A 22,057-nucleotide genomic window follows, 5' to 3' on the forward strand; every position below is an offset into this window, starting at 1 on the left:
AAGTTATTAGTACCACTACAGGGATCTCTCGTCCAGGAGGATATAACCACCCTAAATATCTACACACCTAATGTTGGAGCACCCAACTTCATCAAGCAAATTTTACTTACACTAAAATCACACATAGATCCAAACACAGTGACTGTTGGTGACTTTAACACACCACTGTCACCTCTGAGTAGATCAACCAGGCAAAAAACTCAACAGAGAAACCTCAGAATTGAACAACTGCATAGATCAACTAGATCTAACACACATCTGCAGATTATTCCACTGCAACACGAGAATATATGTTTTTTTTCAGCAACATAAGGAACATTTTCTACAATAGACCACATTTTAGGGCATTAAAAAAACCTGTGCAAATTTAGAAACACTGAAATTATTCTCTGCACTCTCTCAGACCACAACAGCATCAAATTGGAATGGAACACCAATCTCCATGAAGGAAACCCTGTGACTCATGGAGATTGAACAACACACATTTGAATCACCAGTGGGTCATTGAGAAGACCAGAATAAAAATTCAACAGTTTATGGTATTTAACAAAAAGGAGCACACAAAATTCCAGCTCCCTTGGGACACAGCAAAGGCAGTATTCAGAGGAAAATTTATAGCTCTGAGTGTCTACCTTAACAAATTTGAAAAATCTCAACCAACAATTTAATGATGTACCTTAAGCTCTTGGAAAATGAGCAAAAAACCAATCCCAATTCCAGTAGAAGGAAGCAAATTATTACAATGAAAGCATAACTAAATGAATCAGAGTCCAAAAAAACTATGGAAAGAATCAACAAAACAAAGAGTTGGTTCTTTGAAAAAATTAACAAAATTGACAGACCCTTAGCAAATCTTACCAAAAGAAGAAAGGAGCACACCCAAATAAACAAAATCATGGATGAGAATGGAAATAACACGACAGAAATTACTAAGATCCACAGCATCATGAGGGAATACTTTTCAAACCTTTATGCCAACAAATTTGAGAATGTAGAAGAGATGGATGAATTTCTAGTCAATATTAACTTACCCAAACTGAGCCAAGAAGGCCTAAACCAACTAAACAGACCTATTTCATGTATTGAAATAGAAATGGCAATAAGAGACCTTCCATCTAAGAAAACCCCAGGACCCAATGGTTCACTGCTGAATTCTATAAGGCTTTCAAAGCAGAGCTCACACCAATACTCCTCAAATTCTTCATGAAATTGAAAGCGAAAGCTCTTTACCAAACTCATTCTACGAAGCCACCATAACCCTCATCCCCAAACCAGACAGGGACTCATCAAAGAAAGGGAACTGTAGACCCATTTCCTTGATGGATATTGATGCAAAACTTCGCAACAAAATACTGGCCAATTGTCTTCAACAATTCATTAAAAATATATACACTATAAGGGCCAGGAGTTTGGCCTAGGGCTAGAGTGCTTGCTTAGTATGCACGAGACCTGGGTTTGATTCCTTGGTACCACATACATAGAAAAAAGCTAAACTGGTAGAGCTCTAGCCTTGTGAAAGCCCAAGGGCCCTGAGTTCAAGCCCCAGGACTGGAAAATATACATATGTATATATACACTATGAACAAACAGGATTCAGCACAGGGATGCAAAGCTGGTTCAATATACGCGAGTCAGTATAATTCATCACATCAACAGGAGCAAGGACAAGAATCACATGATTGTCTCAATAGATGTGGAAAAGGCATTTGACAAGATCCAACATCACTTTATGCTAAAAGCTCTGGAGAAACTAGGAATCCATGGAACATTCCTCAGTATAATAAAGGCTGTTTATGACAGACTTACAGCTACCATTATACTTACTGGTGAAAAGTTAAAGCCATTTCCTATAAAATCAGGAATGAGACAAGGAGGCCTACTCTTTCCACTCCTCTTTAATATAGTATTAGCATTCCTAGCCAGAGCAATAAGGCAAGAAGCAAGCGTAAAGGGAAGCCAAATAGGGAATGAGGAAGTGAAACTTTCCCTCTTTGCAGATGACATGATTCTAAAGAACCCTATAGCCTCCACTCCCAAGTTGTTTGAGCTGATTCGAAACTTTGGCAGGGTATAAAATTAACCCTCAAAAAGCAACTGCTTTCCTGTATGCCAATAACAAGAGGATAGAGGCAGAAATCAGGAAAGTAAGTCCTTTGGCAATAGCCTGAAAGAAAATAAAGTACTTAGGAATTAATGAAGAATGTAAAGGACCTTTATGATGAAAACTTTAAATACCTGAAAAAGGATGCCTGGCATGGTGGCTCATGCCTGTAATCCTTGTTACTCAGGAGACTGAGATCTAAGGATCAAGGTTCAAAGCCAGCCTGGACAAAAAAAGGACCTGAAACTCTTATCTCTAATAAACTGCTAGAAAATGGGAAGCAGGGCTTGGCTCAAGGGTATGGTGGTAGCCTTGAGCTGAAGAGCTCAGGGACAGGGCCCAGGCTGAGTTAAGCCCCATGACCCACAACAAATAAGACAAAACAAACAAAAAGGAAATTAAAGCAGAACTGAAGAAGTGGAAAAACTCCCATGCTCTTGGATTGGAAAAATTAACATCGTGAAAATGGCAATCTTGCCAAGAGCTATCTACAAATTCAATGCAATACCCATCAATATCCCAATGTCGTTCTTTAAGGAAATAGAGGAAGCAATCCAAAAATTCATATGGAATAATAAAAGACACTGTTTAGCAAAAACAATCCTTATCAGAAAGAACAGCACTGGAGGAATATCAATACCAAACTTTAGACTCTATTACGGAGCTATAGTAACCAAAACAACTTGGTACTTGCACAAGAACAGCCCTGAGGATCAATGGGATAGAACTGAAGACCCAGAAATCAATCTGCAAACCTATGGCCACCTAATGTTTGATAAGGAAGCAAGCCAAAAAAAAAAAAAAGAAAAAAAAAAGGATAGAAGTGGTGCTGACAGAATTGGTTAAGCCCCTGCAGAAAACTAAAGTTCGATTCTTTTATGTTACATTGCACCAGGATCCAAATGGATCAAAGACCTTGAGATAAAAGATGATACCCTGAAAACTTTACAAGAAGGAATAGGAGATACACAGGAGATACCTTCTTTGCACAGGTTGAAACTTTCTTATTAAAGACCCCAAAACACAGCAAATTAAAGAAAGTTTGGACAAATGAGACTGCATTAAACTGCAGAGCTTCTGTATGTCAAAGGACATAGTGAGCAAATTAAATAGGAAGCCTACAGAGTGGGAGAAGATCTTCACTAGGCATACAACAGACAAAGGCTTCATATCTAAAATACATCTACAGCTAAAACATTGAATCTCTGCAAAATCAATCTTCAAAGAAACAACCATCCAATTAAAAGGTGGACTAAAGACTTAGAGACTTCTCTGAAGAGGAAATAAGAATGGCCCATAGATAGTGAAGAATTGCTCAACATCTCTGGCCATAAAGAAATGCAAACCAAAACAACTTTAAGATTCCATCTCACTCTAGTTAGAATGGCCAGGATCAAGAAATCTAGTAACAACAGATGCTGGAGGGGATGTGGCCAGGAGGGATCACTACTAAACTGTTGGTGGGAGTGCAAACTTATTCAACCACTATGGAAAGCAGTATCACGATTCCTCAAAAGACTAAACATAGAGCTCCTCTATGATCCAGCAATTCCACTAGTTGGCATTTACCCCAAAAAGGACACCCTAAATCCAATAGCACAATGATATTCATTGTAGCACTATTTACCATAGCAAAGATATGGAACCAACCCAGATGTTCCCAGCAGATGACTGGATCAAGAAGATGTGATACTTATACACAATGGAATTCTATGCTGCCATCAGAAAGAATAACATTGCCCCATTTGTAAGGAAATGGAAAGACTTGGGAAAAAAATCATATTAAGTGAAGTGAGACCCAAAGGAACATAGGCTTAAAGGTTTCCCTCATTTGTAATAATTAGTACACATCTAGGACTCTCCTATCAGACTCCTATCAGGACTCTCCTACAATAGCTCAAAAGCTATGTATATATGGTCATATAGGATGAGACTAAATGAAAGGATCTCTTGGATATGGAAATGAGCTTTATTTCGTGTGACTTGTTCTTAATGTACTATGTTATTTTTCTTCTCTTCTTTCGCCCTTTGGTTAATCTCATATTGTTACTGTATTTGACTTTGTTACCTGGTATATTGTATATACATTTATTTGAAATAGGAAAATGAAGGGGGGAAAACAAGATGATTGGGAGAGGATGGGGGGAGGGAAATGGAGACAAAAACATGAGAAGGGGTATCAATGTGTGAGAAGTAAGCACCTATTACCTGGTGAATGTAACTGTAAAAGCCCTCTATACATTACCTTGACAATAAAAAAAGAGTCTTATAGACTTTTCTGCCTGGGCTGGCTTTCATCCCAGCTTCCTGAGTAGTTAGAAGTAAAGAGCCCTGCTTGTTAACTTTTAATGTAAAACTTAAAGATGTGTTTTGATTTATAACACAGATAACTTAGCCTTTTAGATCACTTCACTTGGCTCTTTTATTATTAATTCAGAAAGGAGAAGACTTGTAGATTCCTATGTTAAGCTAGGCATAACATTCACTCTGATTTTGTTTCACCTGTCACATTAACGTAGACTATGTCAATATGGTCTAATTTTCATTTCCTGCCCCACAAATGAGTGTTCTTGATAGGAGATACTATTGTTTTATTATCTTTGTTATTTTTCCCCCAGTCTCCCTCTTGCTAATGAGCAAAACATAATTATTTTCTTCAGAGTTGGATGGTGAATGAAATGATTCCACATTGGCATTTTGAATTACTTTTTATCTGATAAAATATGGAATTTGTAAGTGTAGAAAAATCAAAGAAAGCTGGGCATGGTGGCTCATGCCTATAATCCTAGCTACTCAGGAGTCAGATCTGAGGATTGCAGCTCAAAGCCAGCCCAGGCACTAAAGGACATGAGACTCTTATCTCCAATTAATCATTAGAAAACGGGAAGTGGGGCTGTGGCTCAAGGGATAGGGCGCTAGTCTTGACCTGAAGAGCTCAGGGACAGCGCCCAGGCCCAGAGTTCAAGCCCCATGACCCACAAACAAACAAAAAAAATCAAAGAAGATGTTACCCCTGAAGAGCTGTTTATCATTAAAGTGCATATGTCACATGAGCATTGCCACAATTTCCGCAGCTTGTTCCCTTGACAGCAATCTCACATTTTTTGGTAGATAGTTGTCTTTTGAGTTAGTGGGACAGTTTTTGGGTTACAGCCTATGCCACACATGACTCAGGCCCCCAGTCTCCCTGGGTTTCTGCGGACCAATGGATATTGGCAGGCAGTTTCCCTTGTGAGCTGTTCTGTGCTCCCACTGGTCCTTGTCTCTGGGGACTACAGTGAGCTGCTTGTGATTCTGCTGTTGTGACCATGGACAGGACGCTTGTCTCTGAACTTAGCCACAGTTCAGGGAAGGATGTTTGGCTGCTCTCTAACACAGGTGTAATTGCTTCAGGACCCAGGGACTAGAGAGAAGAAAGGAGAGTAACTGGCCTTGAGCAAGTTTGGAAGTTTCATGTGATGGAGAATAGGAAAGAAAATGTTTGAAGAAAGAACGGATGGAAAATGTACTTATGAACAATGTACTCATGAAGTCCAAGAAGGATAAACTCACGAGAATGGCCAAGGAGCTTCAAGCCAGGCTTCCGGGGCCTGCAGTCATCCTCTCCTTTCCTGCTCAGCTTTCTCTTCAGATGGTGACTCTGGATCTCTTTCAGCACAGCTACCATGCTGGTGAAGAATTCCCAGGGAGAAAGTTGGACAGTGGCCACTGCAGAGTCAAATCTGGGGGGCATGGGGTTTCCCCTCCTGGGCCTGGAAAACAGACTGCTCCAGAGGAAAGTGAAGGTCCCTTCCCCACATTAGCGGTTCTCCAGATAATATCATCCTCCATTAGAACTTTGTTACTTTTCTATTCCCAAAGGTTGCTTACAATTAAAACTTGCAATTATGTTGAATTACAAAATGTAACATTTGCTGGGCACCAGTGGCTCATACCTGTAATCCTAGCTACTCATGAGGCTGAGATCTGAGGATCACAGTTCAAAGCCAGCCCAGGCACAAAAGTCTGTGAGACTCATCTCCAATTAACCCCCAGAAAACCAGAGGTGACACTGTGGCTCAAAGTAGTAGAGAACTCACCTGGAGATGAAGAGCTCAAGGAGAGCACCCAGGCCCAGCATTCAAGCCCCAGTTACACCCTTCCATGTTTTTCTCCCACTTTGCCTCCTCTAACCCCTCCCAAGTTGTAAAGGTCATTTCCAACATATTATCTTGTGACTATCACTGTTACATGGGTTCACCTTTTGTCCTTTGTCACATCATCTTGTTGTTCTCCTTTCCTTCCTTATTCAAATAAATAAACATGTACAATATACCAGGTATCAAAGTCAGATACAATAACAAGGGGATAAGCCAAAAGGGGGAAAACAAAAGAAAAAATGACTTTATATAGCATGTTAAAACCAACAACCACAAAGATAAACCTCTTGTTTCCATATCCTGGAGTTGATTTCACTTAGCATCATCCTATATGGTCATATGTACATAGCTACTGGACTATTCTGATCCTCTGCTAGAAAAATTCTAGATTTATACTAATTGTTACAAATGAGGGAAACCATGGAGCCTATGTTTCTTTGGGTCTGGCTTGCTTCACTTCATAGGATTTTTTCCAAGTCTTTCCATTTTCTTATGAATGTGGTGATGTCATTCTTTTTGATGGCAGCATAGGATGACTTTATGTATATATACCACATTTTCTTTTCTTTTTTTATTTGTCATGGGACTCGAACTCTGGGCCCGGGCACTGTCCTTAAGCTCTTCAGCTCAAGGCTACTGCCCTACCCCTTGAGCCACAGCGCCACTTTCAGTTATTTGGTGGTTAATTGGAGATAGGAGTCTCATGGACTTTAGTGGCCAGGTTGGCTTTGAACCGCAATCTTTAGATATCATCCTCCTGAGTAGCCAGGATTACAGACAGGAGTGAGACACCATGTTTGGCTCTATATACCACATTTTCTTGATCCATTCATCTACTGAGGGGCATCTGGGTTGGTTCCATATCTTAGCTATGGTAAGTAATGCTTCAACGAGGGGGAGGGAAATGGGGACCAAGACATGAGAAAGGGTATTCAATGTTTGTGAAGTAATGGACCTTCTATCTGGTGACTATAATGTAACCCTTCTATTAATCACAATAAAAATATTAAAGAATATGGAAAAATAATGCATCAATGAACATGGTTGTGTTGGTAGCTTTAGTGTGGCCTTGTTTCTGGACATTTGGGTAAATGTCAAGGAGTGGAATTGCTGGGTCATAGAGGAGCTCTATGTTTAGTCTTTTGAGGAATCACCATACTGCTTTCCAGAGTGTTTGGAGAAGTTTACACTTCCACCAACAGTGCAGTAGTGATGTTTTCTGCTTACCTCTGTGCAAGCATCTGTTGTTACTAGATTTGTTTTTTTTTGAACATATTTTTATTGGGATTAATAGAAGGGTTACATTATAGTGTTACTAGATTTCTTGATAATGGTCATTTTAATTGGAGTAAGGTGGAATCTCAAACTTGTTTTTATTTCAATTTCTTTTATGAGCACTTCTTCATGTGTCTATTGGCTATCCCTATTTCTTCTTCAGATAAGTCTCTTTAAGCCTTTAGCCCACCTTTTAATGTGGTGGTTGTTTCTTTGAGGGTTTGTTTTTGGAAATTTAATTTTTTGAGTTCTAAATATATTTTAGATATGAGTCCCTTGTCTGTTGTATGGCTAGTGAAGGTGTTCTCTCCGTCTGTGGACTTCCTATATAACTTGCTAGCTATGTCCTTTGCCATACAGAAGCTCTGCAGTTCAATGCAGTCACATTTGTCAAACCTTTGCTCGTTGTGTTTCTGGGCCTTTATTAAGAAAGTCTTGATCTGTGTGAAGAACCACTAATGTCTCTCCTATTCCTTCCTGTAAAATTTTCAGGGTATCTGATGTGCTCTTATCCCAAGGTCTTTGATCCATTTGGAATTGATTCTGATGCAGAGTAATATATAAGGATCCAACTTTAGTTTTCTCAGGTGTTTGACCAGTTTTGCCAGCACCATTTGTTGAAGAGACTGTCTTACTTCTATCCTATTTTTTTGGCTCCCTTGTAGAAGATTATGTGGCCATAGCTCTGCTGGCTAATTTCTGGGTATTCAGTTCTATTCCATTGATCCTCAGACCGATTCTTGTGTCAGTATCAAGCTGTATTTATTACTACAGATTTGCAATAGAGCCTAAAGTTTGGTATTGATATACCTCCAGTGCTGTTCTGTTTTCTTTTTTTGTCAGTCATGGGGCTTGAACTCTGGGCCTAGGTTCTATCCCTGAGTTCTTCAGCTGAAGGCTACCACCCTACCCCTTGAGCCACAGCACCACTTCTTTTCTAGTGGTCAATTGGAGATAAGAGTCTCACAGACTTTAGTGCCCAGGCTGGCTTTGAACTGTGATTCTCAGATCTCACCTTCCTGAGTAGCTAGGATTACAGGCATGAGCCACCAAGCTCGGCTAAGACTGAGATCTTTGCTCAAAGCCATCCAAGGCAGAAAAAACTGTGAGCCTCATCTCCAATTAAACAACAAAAAGCTGTTTCATTTAATTAAAGTGGAGATGTGGCACAAGTGGCAGAATTCTAGCATTGAGTAAAAAAGCCAAGTGAGAGCATGAGGCTCTGAGCTCAAGCCCCAATACTGGCACCCCCCCCAAAAAAAGCAAAGAAAAAGAAACATTACAGAAGATTACAACTTCTCAAACAAATGCATTTACATTCTATATAAAGGCAATAACAAGTATTATGGTCATTCATATTTTCTGTTATTATTTCTAATGTTTCTTATTTATTTTGGCCAAGTTCAAAGTTAAATCTCATCCTATCTGAGTATCTATTGATAAGAAATATTACATTGAGTTTTGATTTCTGTGCTTGTCAGGTGTACAATGTAATGTTTTATTCCAGATCACATGAATAGGAAAGTATGTAGAGCTCAAGGTCCTGGGAAAGCAGGAGGACAGGTGCAATTATGCATAATGTGTGATCCTGAGGAATGCCTGTGGACCCACATAATCTGTTGTTGTTATTGTTGGAAAGCAGTAACAAGCAGTCTAGTTTTCTTTTTTCTTAATAATTTTTTATTTGAATGTATAGAATAGTTACAGTTATATTCACCAGATAGAAGGTGCATTAATTAGTTGATATCCCTTCTTATGATTTTGTCTCTATTTCCCTCCCCCATTGAGATTCCATTTATTCAGTGGATCTATACTATCTTCAAGATCATTCTACAGTCCCCTGTAGAAATGACAGTATACTTCCTTTCCACAGCTGAGCGTACAACACGTCAATCCTGTGCTGAAGTCGCAGTACCTGCTCAGCAGCTCTCAGATGCATCCTTCCCTGACTCCCTAGGCCCTGGGCGACTAAATATTTGAGTTAGTCCCTATCAAATTCCCTTATTCAGGGACGTGTGTGTCCTGTGCGGTGTCCCAGTGGTGCTGTTTCTCATTTCCTGGGAGTAAGCTGCCCTCTGCAGGAACTCTGTACTCAAGCACCTACATATGCCATCACTAGGTCCTGCCTTGGCCCATGAAGAAAGGTTGTACTGGGCATGAGTGAAACAGCAAGTTTGTTCAGAGTTCTGGTTCTGACCCCTCTGTATTATCTGAGAAGCATCTAGAGAGTGGAAGATGTGAATCTTCCTATGGACTCTGAAGTTTTTTTTTCTTTTTTTTTATTGTAATTAGTAAAAGGGTTACATGATATTTGCCAGATAGAAGGTGCATTAATTCACATACATTGATACCCTTTCACATGTCTTGGTACCCATTTCCCTCCCCCCCACCCCCCACTCATCTTGGTTTTCCCCCCTTCCCTATCAAATTTCAAATATCCAAATACAAATAAATTCAATATATCAGATAACAAAGTGAGGTACTATACCAATATGAGATAACCAAGGGACAGCAAAGGAGATGAGAGACAACATAGTACATTAAGGACAACAATCATTCATTATATGGCTTTTGTTTCAATATCCTGGCGGTCCTTTCAATTAGCTTCACATTATATGGCCTTATGTATCAAGATTTTGCTCTATTGCAGATCTCTGCTAGTAGAGCCCAAGGTTTCTTTTTTTTATTGTAATTAGTAAAAGGGTTACATGATATTTGCCAGATAGAAGGTGCATTAATTCACATACATTGATACCCTTTCACATGTCTTGGTACCTGTTTCCCTCCTCCCCCACACCCCCCACCCGTCTTGGTTTTCCCCCCTTCCCTATCAAATTTCAAATATCCAAATACAAATAAGTTCAATATATCAGATAACAAAGTGAGATACTATACCAATATGAGATAACCAAGGGACAGCAAAGGAGATAAGAGACAACAATCATTCATTATATGGCTTTTGTTTCACTATCCTGGAGGTCCTTTCAATTAGCTTCATATTATATGTCCTTATGTATCAAGAGTTTGCTCTATTGCAAATCTCTGCTAGTAGAGCCCAAGGTTTCTACTGATTATGACGAATGAGGGAAACCATTGAGCCTAAGTTCCTTTGAGTCTGGCTTACTTCACTTAATATGATTTTTTCTAAGTCTTTCCATTTCCTAACAAATGGGGCGATGTCATTTTTTTCTGACAGCAGCGTAGAATTCCATTGTGTACAAATACCACATCTTGTTGATCCATTCATCAACTGAGGGACATCTAGGTTGGTTCCATATCTTTGCTATGGTGAATAGTGCTGCAATGAACATTGTTGTGCTAGTGGATTTAGTATGTCCTTGTTTCTGGATGGTTGGGTAAATGCCAAGTAGTGGAATTGCTGGGTCATAGGGGAGTTCTATGTTTAGCCTTTTGAGGCACTGCCACACTGCTTTCTATAGTGGTTGAACGAGTTTACACTCCCACTAACAGTGTGGTAGTGATCCCTCCTGGCCACATCCCCTCTAGCATCTGTTATTATTTGTTTTCCTGATCCTGGCCATTCTAACTGGAGTGAGGTGGAATCTTAGAGTTGTTTTGATTTGCATTTCTTTTATGACCAGAGATGTTGAGCATTTCTTCATGTGTCTATAGGCCATTTTTGTTTCTTCTTCAGAGAAGACTCTCTTTAATTCTTTGGCCCATTTTTTAATGGGATGGTTGTTACTTTGGAGGTTAGTTTTGGAGTGATTCAATTTTTTGAGTTGTTGATATAGTTTAGATATGAGGCCTTTGTCCGTTGTTTGGTTGGTGAAGATCTTCTCCCACTCTGTAGGCTTCCTGATTAGTTTACTAGCTATGTCCTTTGCCATACAAAAGCTCTGCAGTTTAATGCAGTCCCACTTATCCAGCCTTTCTCTGATTTGTTGTGATTCTTGGTCCTTATTAAGAAAGTTTCGACCTGTGCCAAGGAGGCCTAGTGTATCTCCTATTCCTTCCTGTAAAGTTTTCAGTGTGTCAGCTTTTACCTCCAGGTCTTTGATCCATTTGGAGTTAATTCTAGTGCAAGGTGACAAAGAAGGATCCAACTTTAGTTTTCTGCAGGTGCTTAACCAGTTCTGCCAGCACAACTTGTTGAAGAGGCTGTCTTTCTTCCATTCTATTTTTTTGGCTCCCTTGTCAAAGATTAGGTAGCCATAGGTCTGTGGTTTAATATCTGGGTCCTCAGTTCTATTCCATTGGTCTTCAGGCCTGTTCTTGTGCCAGTACCAAGCTGTTTTGATAATTATAGCTCTGTAATAGAGTCTAAAGTTTGGAATTGAAATTCCTCCAGCGCTGTTCTTTCTGCTAAGAAGTGTTTTTGCTATACGGGGTCTTTTATTATTCCATATGAAATTTTGAATTGCCTCCTCTATTTCTTTAAAGAATGCCATTGGGATATTGATGGGTATTGCGTTGAATTTGTAGGTAGCCCTTGGCAAGATTGTCATTTTCACAATGTTGATTCTTCCAATCCAGGAGCATGGGAGGTTTTTCCATTTCCTTAGTTCTGCTTTAATTTCCTTTTTTAGGGTTTTAAAGTTTTCATCAAAAAGGTCCTTTACATTCTTAGTTAAGCTAATTCCTAGGTACTTTATTTTCTTTGCGGCTATTGTGAAAGGAGTTTCTTTCCTGATTATTGCCTCGTTCCTCTCACTGTTGGCGTAAAGGAAGGCAGTTGATTTTTGAGGGTTGATTTTATAGCCTGCTACTCTTCCAAAGCTTTGAATCAGCTCAAGGAGCTTGGGAGTAAAGTCTGTAGGATTCTTTAAATACAGAATCATGTCATCTGCAAAGAGGTGTAGTTTTATTTCCTCTTTCCCTACTTGGATCCCCTTTATGCTTGCTTCTTTCCTTATTTCACTGGCTAGGAATTCTAGTACTATATTAAAGAGGAGTGGAGAGAGTGGGCATCCTTGTCTCGTTCCTGATTTTAGAGGGAATGGCTTTAGATTTTCACCATTAAGTGTAATACTAGCAGTAGGTTTCTCATACACAGCCTTTATTACATTGAGGAATGTTCCATGGATTCCTAGTTTCTCCAGAGCTTTTAACATAAAGGGGTGTTGGATCTTGTCAAATGCCTTTTCTGCGTGTATTGAGACAATCATGTGATTTTTTGGACTCTGAAGTTTTATCCAGGACAGTCCCCTGAGTAACAGTCATGTTTGTCTTCACCCCTGTGCCTTAAGGTTTCAATGTGCTTTTTTTTTTTTTGCCAGTCCTGGGCTTGAGCTCAGGGCTTGAGCACTGTCCTTGGACTTTCTCAAGGCTAGAGCTCTACCACTTGAGCCTCAGCACCACTTCTGGCTTTTTTTTTTCTATGTATGTGGTACCAAGGAATCAAACCCGGGTCTTGGGGCATGCTAGGCAAGCACTCTACTGCTAGGCCAAACTCCCAGCCTCAATGTGTGCTTTGTAAGGGTAAAAAGGTTCATGGATTTATTATTTACACATTTAAAGTGAGCATGAAAATGGAGGCTGGGGCAGAGTCAGGAAGATGCTCCTCCGACTCAGTCCGGGATACTAAGCTCATCCCCGACCCAATCTTCCTACCTCCCTTCTGGCAGGGAGCAGCGTATGATGATGGGAATCTTTCAGGCCTGGAGTTCCTTCATGGCCACGAGTAAAGGATCAGTCTCCCTGCTCCAGCTCCACCACCACGGGGGCTCACATCGCAGTCTGGAGTGCTCCAGTGCCCAGTGCATGGGCTCGCTCATACTGGGTCAGGTACAGAGTGGCGATTCGGTTCTGGTTAGCCTGTGCTGACCCCGCCCCTCAACCTTCTCCAAGTCATCTAGCCCTTCATCCTTTCAATGTCACCAGAGCCATCACCATCAAAGTTGTCCTTGTTTGACGTGATGTCCCTGTCAGAGCGCCCCGGTTCTGAGCCCCGGGCCTTCTATCTACGCGCCCCTGCCTCGAGCTGCAACCATGTGTATTTTCTTAAGAGGTTTCAATTTATGGTTGACCCAGATAACAAACTCCGATTGTGCTGCAGGCATCCATCACCTCAGACCCAGGGGTCCACCATCGTGAAAATGGGACTTCATCAAGACACTTGCACAGTGTGAATGTGATGGAAGCTACTGAATCGGTGGCTGATGACTTTGGGTCCATACCAGGACTCTGGGGAGAGCTGTTTTGGGTGAGAAATGCTGACATGAAAATGTGTCTAGAGGGTTAGGAACACAGCACCTCACTTCCAGTGATTCATCTCTGATCTTGGGTGAAGAGATACCCTGGCATTCTCTGACGCCTTGCATGAAAGTAAGGTAGAAGAGAAAGACATCATCCAGCAATCCACAGACAGAGACCCAGAGAGTCCTGCCAGGCCTTTGTTTATGCCCATACATATACAATGTATTGTGCACAGCATACAAAGGTGTAAAGGTTGTGAGATGCACAGGTGTGAACTAGAAGCTTTGTGAAGAGTGTTCAGATAGAGTGACCGAGAGGAGACAAGAGGGTGGATGGGGAGGTGGCCCATAGCTGCCAAGAGAATATATGGAAGGAAGAAAAAGAGATCAGAGAGTAGGGAGTTTGGCCTAGCCGTAAAGAGCTTGCCTAGTATGAATGAAGCCCTGAGTTCAGTTCGATTCTTTGGTTACCACATATCCAGAAAAAGCCAGAAGTGGTGCTGTGGCCCAAGTGGTAGAGTTCTAGCCTTGAGAATGCTCAACGACAGGGCCCAGGCCCTGAGTTTAAGCCCCAGGACTGAGAGAAAAAAAAAAAAAAGAGAAATTAGGTGACTCCTGGAGAAAGATTTCTTTATTAACAGCCAGGTGTCTTTACCCCTGGATATGGACACTGATCCTGGGTTGGGGCTTCTTCTAGAGATGCTCCAGCTGCTCAATTGTTTTTTTAATCCAGGAACTGTACCTTGAGATCCTTGTGAACACTTGAGGATTGTGAGAAAGACGACCATAGTTCACAATGCCCTGGCTTACATAATCACACACCAGAGGCGCTCCTGCATCACCCTGTAAAGAGAAAAAGAAGTTTCAGTAGAGATCTTCTTTCCCCTCTTTGTGGCATGTTTTCTACTTCTTGCCTTTTGTGCTCACTAAGTGCCGGAGTTTCCAGAGAGAAAAGGAGTGAGTGGTCATCTTTGGTGTATTCTCAGTCGGGGTGTTGGGGGAGGGGGGACTCTGTGATACGCATGAGCAGAGGGAATCTGCCTCTAGAGGCCTCTCCCTAGTTCAAGCTAGGCCCAGCTCTCTATTTCTCCATGGACAAAGAAAAAGAGACTGGGTTGAGAAAGAACCCAGATTTCCATTGGCTGAGTATATCCTGGCTCTTCCCACAGGTAGACCTCAGACTAGAAGTTGTGATGGAGATGGGAGGAGGCTTGGCTAGGTGTATTCAGTTTTGCTCTGTCAGTGCCCAAACAGTGCAAGATGGCAACGTTACTGACCAGAGAAGGCATCCCCTTGTCCTTAGGATCTCCCACACAGAGTTGGATGGAATTGTTGTAGTTTGGGAAGATGTCTTTGCACTTCTGGGCATCCTGAATCTCCAGGCTCACTTCTTTCAATGTGTTGGATTGTTGGCCATTGGCCTGTACCCCCCAGCCTGCCACACTGCATTTTCTCCCAGGTTTCACCCACTCGTGGCTTGTCGGCAAGGTAATGATGTCCACAGCTGGAGTGATTTGAGCTTTGTATTTAAGCTGGTCAGAGAGATGACATATGATAGTTTGGGGCTAGTAAAGCAGGAGTAAGAATGTCTGCACCTCCCCTGCCTGGAACATTCCTCCCACAAACCCCATTCTATTCCCTTGGACCAGTAGAAGAGCCTCCCACCGCAAAGGAGGATCCTAGGAACCCAAGTGAGCTGTGTGGATAAATCGGGGGTAAGTAGGCTGGTACCTTTAGCAACATGATGTCATTGATCATTAGAAATTTACTGTAATCCTCATGACGGACGGCTTTGAGTACAGGAATGGTTTCCTGGGTGCTTTCCTCTTTCTTGAGATTGTGAGCACCCAAAGTGACATTTATTTTGCTGCAAAGATAAGATGGATAAGACTGAGCCACAGTTCCAGGATAATTGTCCTAAACCACAAATCAGTCTCCAAAGTTAGGTTGGAAGCTCAGCTTAGGGCAGAGAACAGTAGGCAAGTCTTACCTTAGTCCAAATGTGGACTGCACTGCCTTTTTCTCCCCCTTTCTACTCAGCATTGAGGAGAGACTGTGTCTCCAGAAACTTCCCTACCCTTTTTAGTCATCCTCTCATTTTGGGTCAATTGAGAGCGCATCAGGGGAATATTTATTTGTCCTTGATTCTATATGCTCAGGACCCTACCTGAGTCAGACCCAGTTGTTTCTCCTCACCTTCCATTACAGTGAGCAGATGTTATGACAATATCTCTTTGCACCAGGAATCCAGTACAGCTAGACCGAACAGACTTGAGATTATAGAATCTTACATATGCCATGTAAGGCAGTGAGTGGGGTATGACCTCTGTACCCCCTGTGATTTCTCCTGAAAGAGAAAGACTTTTGTGAATCTCTAGATTTGCAGAAACCAAAGGTCAAGGACTCTGATTGGATGGCAGGAGGCATCAAGCTGAGACTGTGTGTGGCCTTGGACCCTGAAAGGAAGAGAGCCTTGGTAGGAGCTGTGAAAGGACTTCTGGCTTTGTGGTCAGCCTGGTGGGCTTACAGCATGACTCTTCTCTTTTCCTTCATTTTCTTCTTGCACAGATGATGGATCTCTGCCTTGTTCTGGATCAATGAAGTTTCACCTATGTCTTAAGGTAGAAGATTTGAACTTAATATAATTATACAAAGACCCGGAATACACTTTCTGACTGATTATGGTTGCTTCAATGTTCAGTGCCTCTCAAACCACTTAAGACTTGCTTATTTCCATCAAAGGGTCCCTAAAGAGTGAACATAATATGCTCTCAGAGTAGAATGCTCTTCGAGAGGTACTATCCCACAAAAATCTATTTGATCCGCAAAAGAACTGTTCTCAATTATGTTGTGTTAGCTGAAAAGCAAAGTTCCTAATGCAATTTCCACCTCAGTAGGATGGAAGGTGCCTGAGGTCTTGAAGCCTAATGGGAAAGAGGGCAGAGTGCAAGAGAGTAGGACTCACAGTGAGATGGCGAAACGAGCTGGGGTCTGGTGCTGAGCTCAGCTAGTCTTTGAACTGCTATGAAGCAGAAGTGAGGTCACACAGGCCTCTCAGTTTGGTTCTGTGGTAGTGTCTGGCAGAGCCAAGTGGCTAAACAGATTGGAAGAAGGCAGGGGTGAGTAGAAGTTAGCATGCCATGTATTAGTTGAGAGGAGAGCTCTTGGGATGTAGATGGCCCAAAGCAGAGAACAGCACTATTTTCACCAGTGGCTGTACTAGTCTAAGAACGAAGCAACTTTTAAGGTTACAGAGGCACCTACTGGGTGCCTTTTGATAGTAGTTCTGTGCAGTAGACAGTGAGAGAGTTGGGGTGCAGCACGGTTGGGCAGAGAGAAAGCCAAAGTTGAATATTAGAGATAGCCCAGCTCAGAACTAGAAGAAATGTTGGTGCTTCCTCAGGCCAGGCCTCAGGACCAGGAATGGTCACTTACCTGCTTCAGTGCTGAAGGAGAAGAGAGCTGACAGAAAGAACAGGAGAGCTAGCATCTTCTCCAGAAGTCTGGCTAGGTGCTGACTGGCCTTTCTTTACTCTTCCAGACTTTTTAAACTCTGATGTGAATTAAGGAAGGTCAAGGTCAATGACCACTGATTTCCTCCTGGCTCTTGTCAGTTTTCTCTGGGGCTTTAACCGTATCTCCTCTCGTCCCACAGGAAGGTGTGAGTGGTGTGTTGTAAGAAGCACATTGTTAGGCAGTTACTGGTGAGCGTGACCACATTGTTTCAATAGCCTCAGAGCCTAAGATTCTATTTTATTTTAGTTTTTGAAATTAAGAGGTGTAGGGGTAGGGCCAAGGTAATGGGGTAGACTACTGAAGTGGGGGGAGAAAGGAGAGGAGAATTCAGTCATGATATACTTGTATAGCTGCACTGTATAGAGAAACAACTTGATTAAATGGCAAAAAAGTCAATGTATATATTTTTTTATTTTTTGCTACCCCTGGGGCTTGAACTTAGGGCCTGAGCACTGTCCTTGAAATTTCTCAAGGCTAGAGCTCTACTACTTGAGCCTCAGCACCATTTCCAGCTTTTTTTTCTATGTATGTGGTACCAAGGAATCAAACCCGGGTCTTCTTGCATGCTAGGCAAGCACTCTACCACTAGGCTAACCTCCCAGCCCCAAACTCTGTGAGACTCTTATCTTCAATTAATCACCAGAAAACTGGAATTAGCATTGTGGCTCAAAGTGGTAGAGCACTAGCCTTGAGCTGAAGAGCTCAGAGACAGCACTCAGGCCCAGAGATCAAGCCCCATGACTGACCAAAACACAAATTAAGAGAGTGTGGGAGAGAATACATGGGAGAGAGCAAGGGAAGGGGTGACGGGGTAACACTGTCCAAAAAGAAGTGTACTCATTATCTGACTTACGTAACTACATCCCCTTTATAAAAAGAATACAAAAATAAAAAAAATATTTTTAAAAAGTGAAAGAAGGTATAGATTGGAAGGGGTGGGTGAGAATGTTGAAGGAGGTGACAGATCAGGATGCAGTTTTCATAAACTGCTTTGTTAAATTGCAATTCCTTTATACAACTACTTTTAAAATGTGCACAACGCTTATCTCTTCTAACACACTGCAGAAAGGCCTGATCCATAACCAACTTCTGAACATGCTGAGCAAATGTACACTGTTGGCAATCAGGTAAAGAGTAGAGACAGTGGATGAAGTGAGGAAGGGGTCAGGCACGGAAATGCCAGAACAGATGTGCTTCAAAGCAGCCAAATGAACGTGTGTGATGTGTTGTCAGTTCAGTTTGATAAGTCTGATGTTTTTAGCTCTTAACATTTAAAGGTTCAGAAAGTTTTGAGTACGAAAGTCACTGATAACAAAAATAATAGAAGAGGAGAGAGGAGAAATGAAGATTTCCGTTGTTGTTTTTGTTGTTGGTTGTGTAGCTCAAGGCTAGCACTCTACCACTTGAGCCACAGTGCCACTTCTGGTTTTCTGGTGATTAATTGGAGGGAAGAATCTTATGGATTTCAGTGCCCCGGCTGGCTTTGAATTGTGGTCCTCAGATCTCAGCCTCCCAAGTAGCTAGGATTACAGGCCACTAGTGCCTGGTGAGAAACAAAGATTTGCCACTTGGTTGGAGTTTCATTCATTACTCTGATGATCGTAATGGAGGAAAATCTCTGCTACTCCCAGCTTTCCACACCTGATAAGGGCCACCCTGAGTTTCTCCGACAGTTGTCTGTATGTAGGTACTTCACAGCTGTTAATCTGAATTTAAATTTTAAATATGTTGCTGTTTTGAATACAGTCAGCCTGATATTGATTTTGATTGATTGATATTGATCTTGATTTTCTTGGGTTAAAAATAATTTCATATAGAGGACTTTTAGAATCTTGCAGCAAGTTGGACATAACACTAAATGTGTGTGTGTGTGTGTGTGTGTGTGTGTGTGTGTGTGTGTGTGTGTGCACGCGTGCCAATACTGGGGCTTGAACTCAGGGCCTGGGTGTTGTCCCAGAGCTTTTTTTTTGCTCAAAGGTAGAACTGTACTATTTGAGCCACAGCTGTACTTCCAGCTTTTTGGTGGTTAGTTAGAGATAGAAGTCTCATGAGCTTTTCCTGCCCTAGCAGGCTTTGTACCATAATTCTCAGATCTCAGCGTCCCAAGTAGCTGAGTTTACAGGCTCGAGCCACTATATCCAGCAATTACACTGAATTTTGCATCACGGAAAATGTGGAATAGTCAAGAATGTTCTCCTTTTCATTTTCTGCCCAAGTCTGAGTTTTCGCTATAGGTTATATTATTAACTTGTAAAATGTATTAGTTTTTTCCAAGCGTTCTTGCTCTCTAGGTGAAAAATGTAACCACAACATTCCACAGTCTTGGAATGACTAATTAATTAACTCTTGATGGACATATTAGGTTGCCACATATGTTGAAATGAAATTTATGAAAACTTCTCAGCATAAAAAAATCAAAAGATGATAGATTCTGATGTTACCACAAAGCAGTTGTTTATCATTGAAGTGTATCCTGTCACATAGAATCATGAGCCATTTCACAATTTCTAAAGCTGATTGCTTATATCCTTGACAGCGATATCACATTTTTTTGTGGTAGACAGTTGTCCTTTGAGATATTGGGATTTTTTGGGGGGGCTATAGTCTACCCCACACATGACTCAGGCCCCCAGTCTCCTAGCGTTTCTGAGGACTCATGAATATTGGAATGCAGTTACCCTCGTAAGTTACTTTATGCTTCCTCTGGTCCTTATCGCTGGGAAATACACTAAACTATGCAAGGGCAGGGCACACATGTCTGCATTCAGCCTCTGTGCAGGGAGGGAGTTTGGCTGCTCTTGTGATTTTTTTTTTCTGTCAAATGTGTAATTGCCTTAGGACCCTGTGACCAGAAATAAGAAAGGAAAAGAAACAGGTTTAGGTACATGTGAGACACAATACATATGTGAAAGGAGATCTATGTAGGTAGGATATAAATGAAAAAAAAAGTTTTGGAGAAAGGATAAGCACTTCTCAGCTCTAATGGAAAGTTCACTCGTATCCATTCCTGAAGCCTGGTGAGCCCTAAAGAGGAGGACAAACTCAGGGGAATGGCTACCGTGTCTGTGCCATCTTCTCAGTGCCTGCATGTGTTCTTTCCTCTCCTGCCCAGCCTTCTCTTTAGATGGTGACTCTGAATTTCTCTCACCACAGCTACTGTTTCAATAAAATATTGCCAGGCAAGAGAGCTAGTCGATGTAGCCTCAGTTAGAGGCCAGCCACCAGCCAGACCTGCGACCTCTTCTCTTGGGTCTGGACAGGTGAACATTACCAGAGAGCTGCAGCAATCCCTTCCATGTACAAGAGCAGCTGCTTACATTTTTCCAGACAATTTCTATGCTCTGGAGTCTTAGGATTTGGTGGAAACCCCAACTAACCATTGTCTCCTACCCCAGCCCTGCAGACACCATTCTATGTGGTGACTATTCTATTTGAAGAGATTGCTACATACATGCAGGAGTCTTGAGTGTGATGCTGCATTCTATTTCATACGTGGCTATTACATTATTTATCAACTAGACATAGCAGGAACTCTAACACTCAGGACTGTGGTGAGGTATGGAAACTGGAGGAAACGTGGGCAAGGCAAGGAGAGCTGCTTCGAAACCTGCCTGGCTTCATCTTGTTACTCTGACCACTAATATGACTCCATCAGAAGGAAGTTTTCTCAGATATCCTCCTGAGTGCTTTCATTTACAACTGGAAGCCTTGGGTTCTGGACTATTGGGTCTTTTTGCAAGATAAAAGGAGTGAAGAAAAGCCAATTTCTTTTCCATGTGTTGTCTCAGAGTCATCTGAAAAAGGTTGAAGACTTGGGATGCCACTGCTTTGGTGCCCAAAGAATGAACAGCCCTGTTTACAGGAAGTTGCCCTGCTGGCACTTTCTCATGTGGTCTGTACAAAACATTGCAATGGAAATAGGTTTGTTGTTAAGTGCAGAAGCCATGTCCCTGAGCATCCACTGAAATTCTCATGAGGGTAGAGAACAGGATCTTTGTCCACTAATCTTTTTATTCTTTTATCATTACCTGGCAAGTTAGTTTAGGGCCAGGAGTGTGACCTAGTGGTAGAGTGCTTGCTTAGCATGCATGAAGCCCTGGGTTTGATTCCTTGGTACCACATACACAGAAAACAAAAGCTGGAAGTGGTGTTGAGTTTAGCTTGTGGTTGTGTCTAGAATGTCCTCCTTCTGGCTGTAAGGTGAACTCAGACAAGAGAATAATCCTGGGAGATGGAGGGACCCACCTGTACATGGAAAGAACTGATGAAGAAATCGGAGGTGTTTGGTTTGGAGGAGAGTAGAGCGTAACAGTGCTGTTCACGTAAGGATTGTCAGAACTCCCGGTGCACATTTTTGTTACGGTTCCGGAGCTGATGCAGAAGACTTGAAAGGACCCAAAAGATTACAACAATGTTATGTTTTTGTACCATGTCCTTTCTATGGACTTAATGCATATTAACGTGATATATCATGTTATGTCATAACTTCTTTGGGGATTCTTTAGTATAGACCTGAAGAGTGGATTCTCAGAGTCCCATCCCCATTCTGCATTTCAACTCGTTAACCGAGACCTGTCCAGTACGCCTTCTGATCCCATTTTCCTCCTCTTTCCCATTTTCTTTTCTTTTCTTTTTGGTGGGTCATGGGGCTTGAACTAGACCTGTCCCTGAGCTCTTCAGCTCAAGGCTACCGCCCTACCCTTGAGCCAAGCCCCACTTCTCGTTTTCTAGAGGTTAATTGGAGATACGAGTCTCTGGTCCTTTTGTGGCAGATCTCAGCCTCCTGAGTAGCTAGAATTATAAGCATGAACCACCTCACCCAGCCTCATTTCCTTTTCTTGGTCCTGTTTCAAGTCTCTCACTTGCCT

At 41.8% G+C, this 22,057-nt stretch overlaps 1 protein-coding gene and 1 pseudogene across 1 annotated transcript; both read right to left on the reverse strand.

The window, feature by feature from the left end:
- Positions 1-13,046: 13,046 nt before the first annotated feature.
- LOC150055357 (DNA-directed RNA polymerases I, II, and III subunit RPABC2 pseudogene) lies at positions 13,047-13,586 on the reverse strand (annotated as a pseudogene).
- Positions 13,587-14,366: 780 nt separating this feature from the next.
- On the reverse strand, positions 14,367-17,163 carry LOC150055358 (mast cell protease 8-like). The gene is made up of 5 exons (XM_090345492.1): positions 17,109-17,163; positions 15,870-16,020; positions 15,405-15,540; positions 14,951-15,205; positions 14,367-14,516 (listed from the first exon to the last, which is right to left on the reverse strand). Exons 1-5 carry the CDS (start codon positions 17,161-17,163, stop codon positions 14,367-14,369), a joined length of 747 nt encoding a protein of 248 aa, XP_090201618.1.
- Between the last annotated feature and the right edge of the window lie 4,894 nt (positions 17,164-22,057).

Source organism: Megascapheus bottae, chromosome 14 (assembly GCF_031878675.1).
Source record: "Megascapheus bottae isolate mThoBot1 chromosome 14, mThoBot2.hap1, whole genome shotgun sequence".
Lineage (NCBI taxonomy): Eukaryota > Metazoa > Chordata > Mammalia > Rodentia > Geomyidae > Megascapheus > Megascapheus bottae.

Coding starts and splice junctions, on each gene's coding strand:
- LOC150055358 (XM_090345492.1), bottom strand. CDS start 17,163: ATGCTAGCTCTCCTGTTCTTTCTGTCAGCTCTCTTCTCCTTCAGCACT. Junction 15,541..15,869: donor TCTGCTCACTGTAATGGAAG/GTGAGGAGAAAC, acceptor TTATCTTTGCAG/CAAAATAAATGTCACTTTGG. Junction 15,206..15,404: donor ATGACATCATGTTGCTAAAG/GTACCAGCCTAC, acceptor CTCTCTGACCAG/CTTAAATACAAAGCTCAAAT.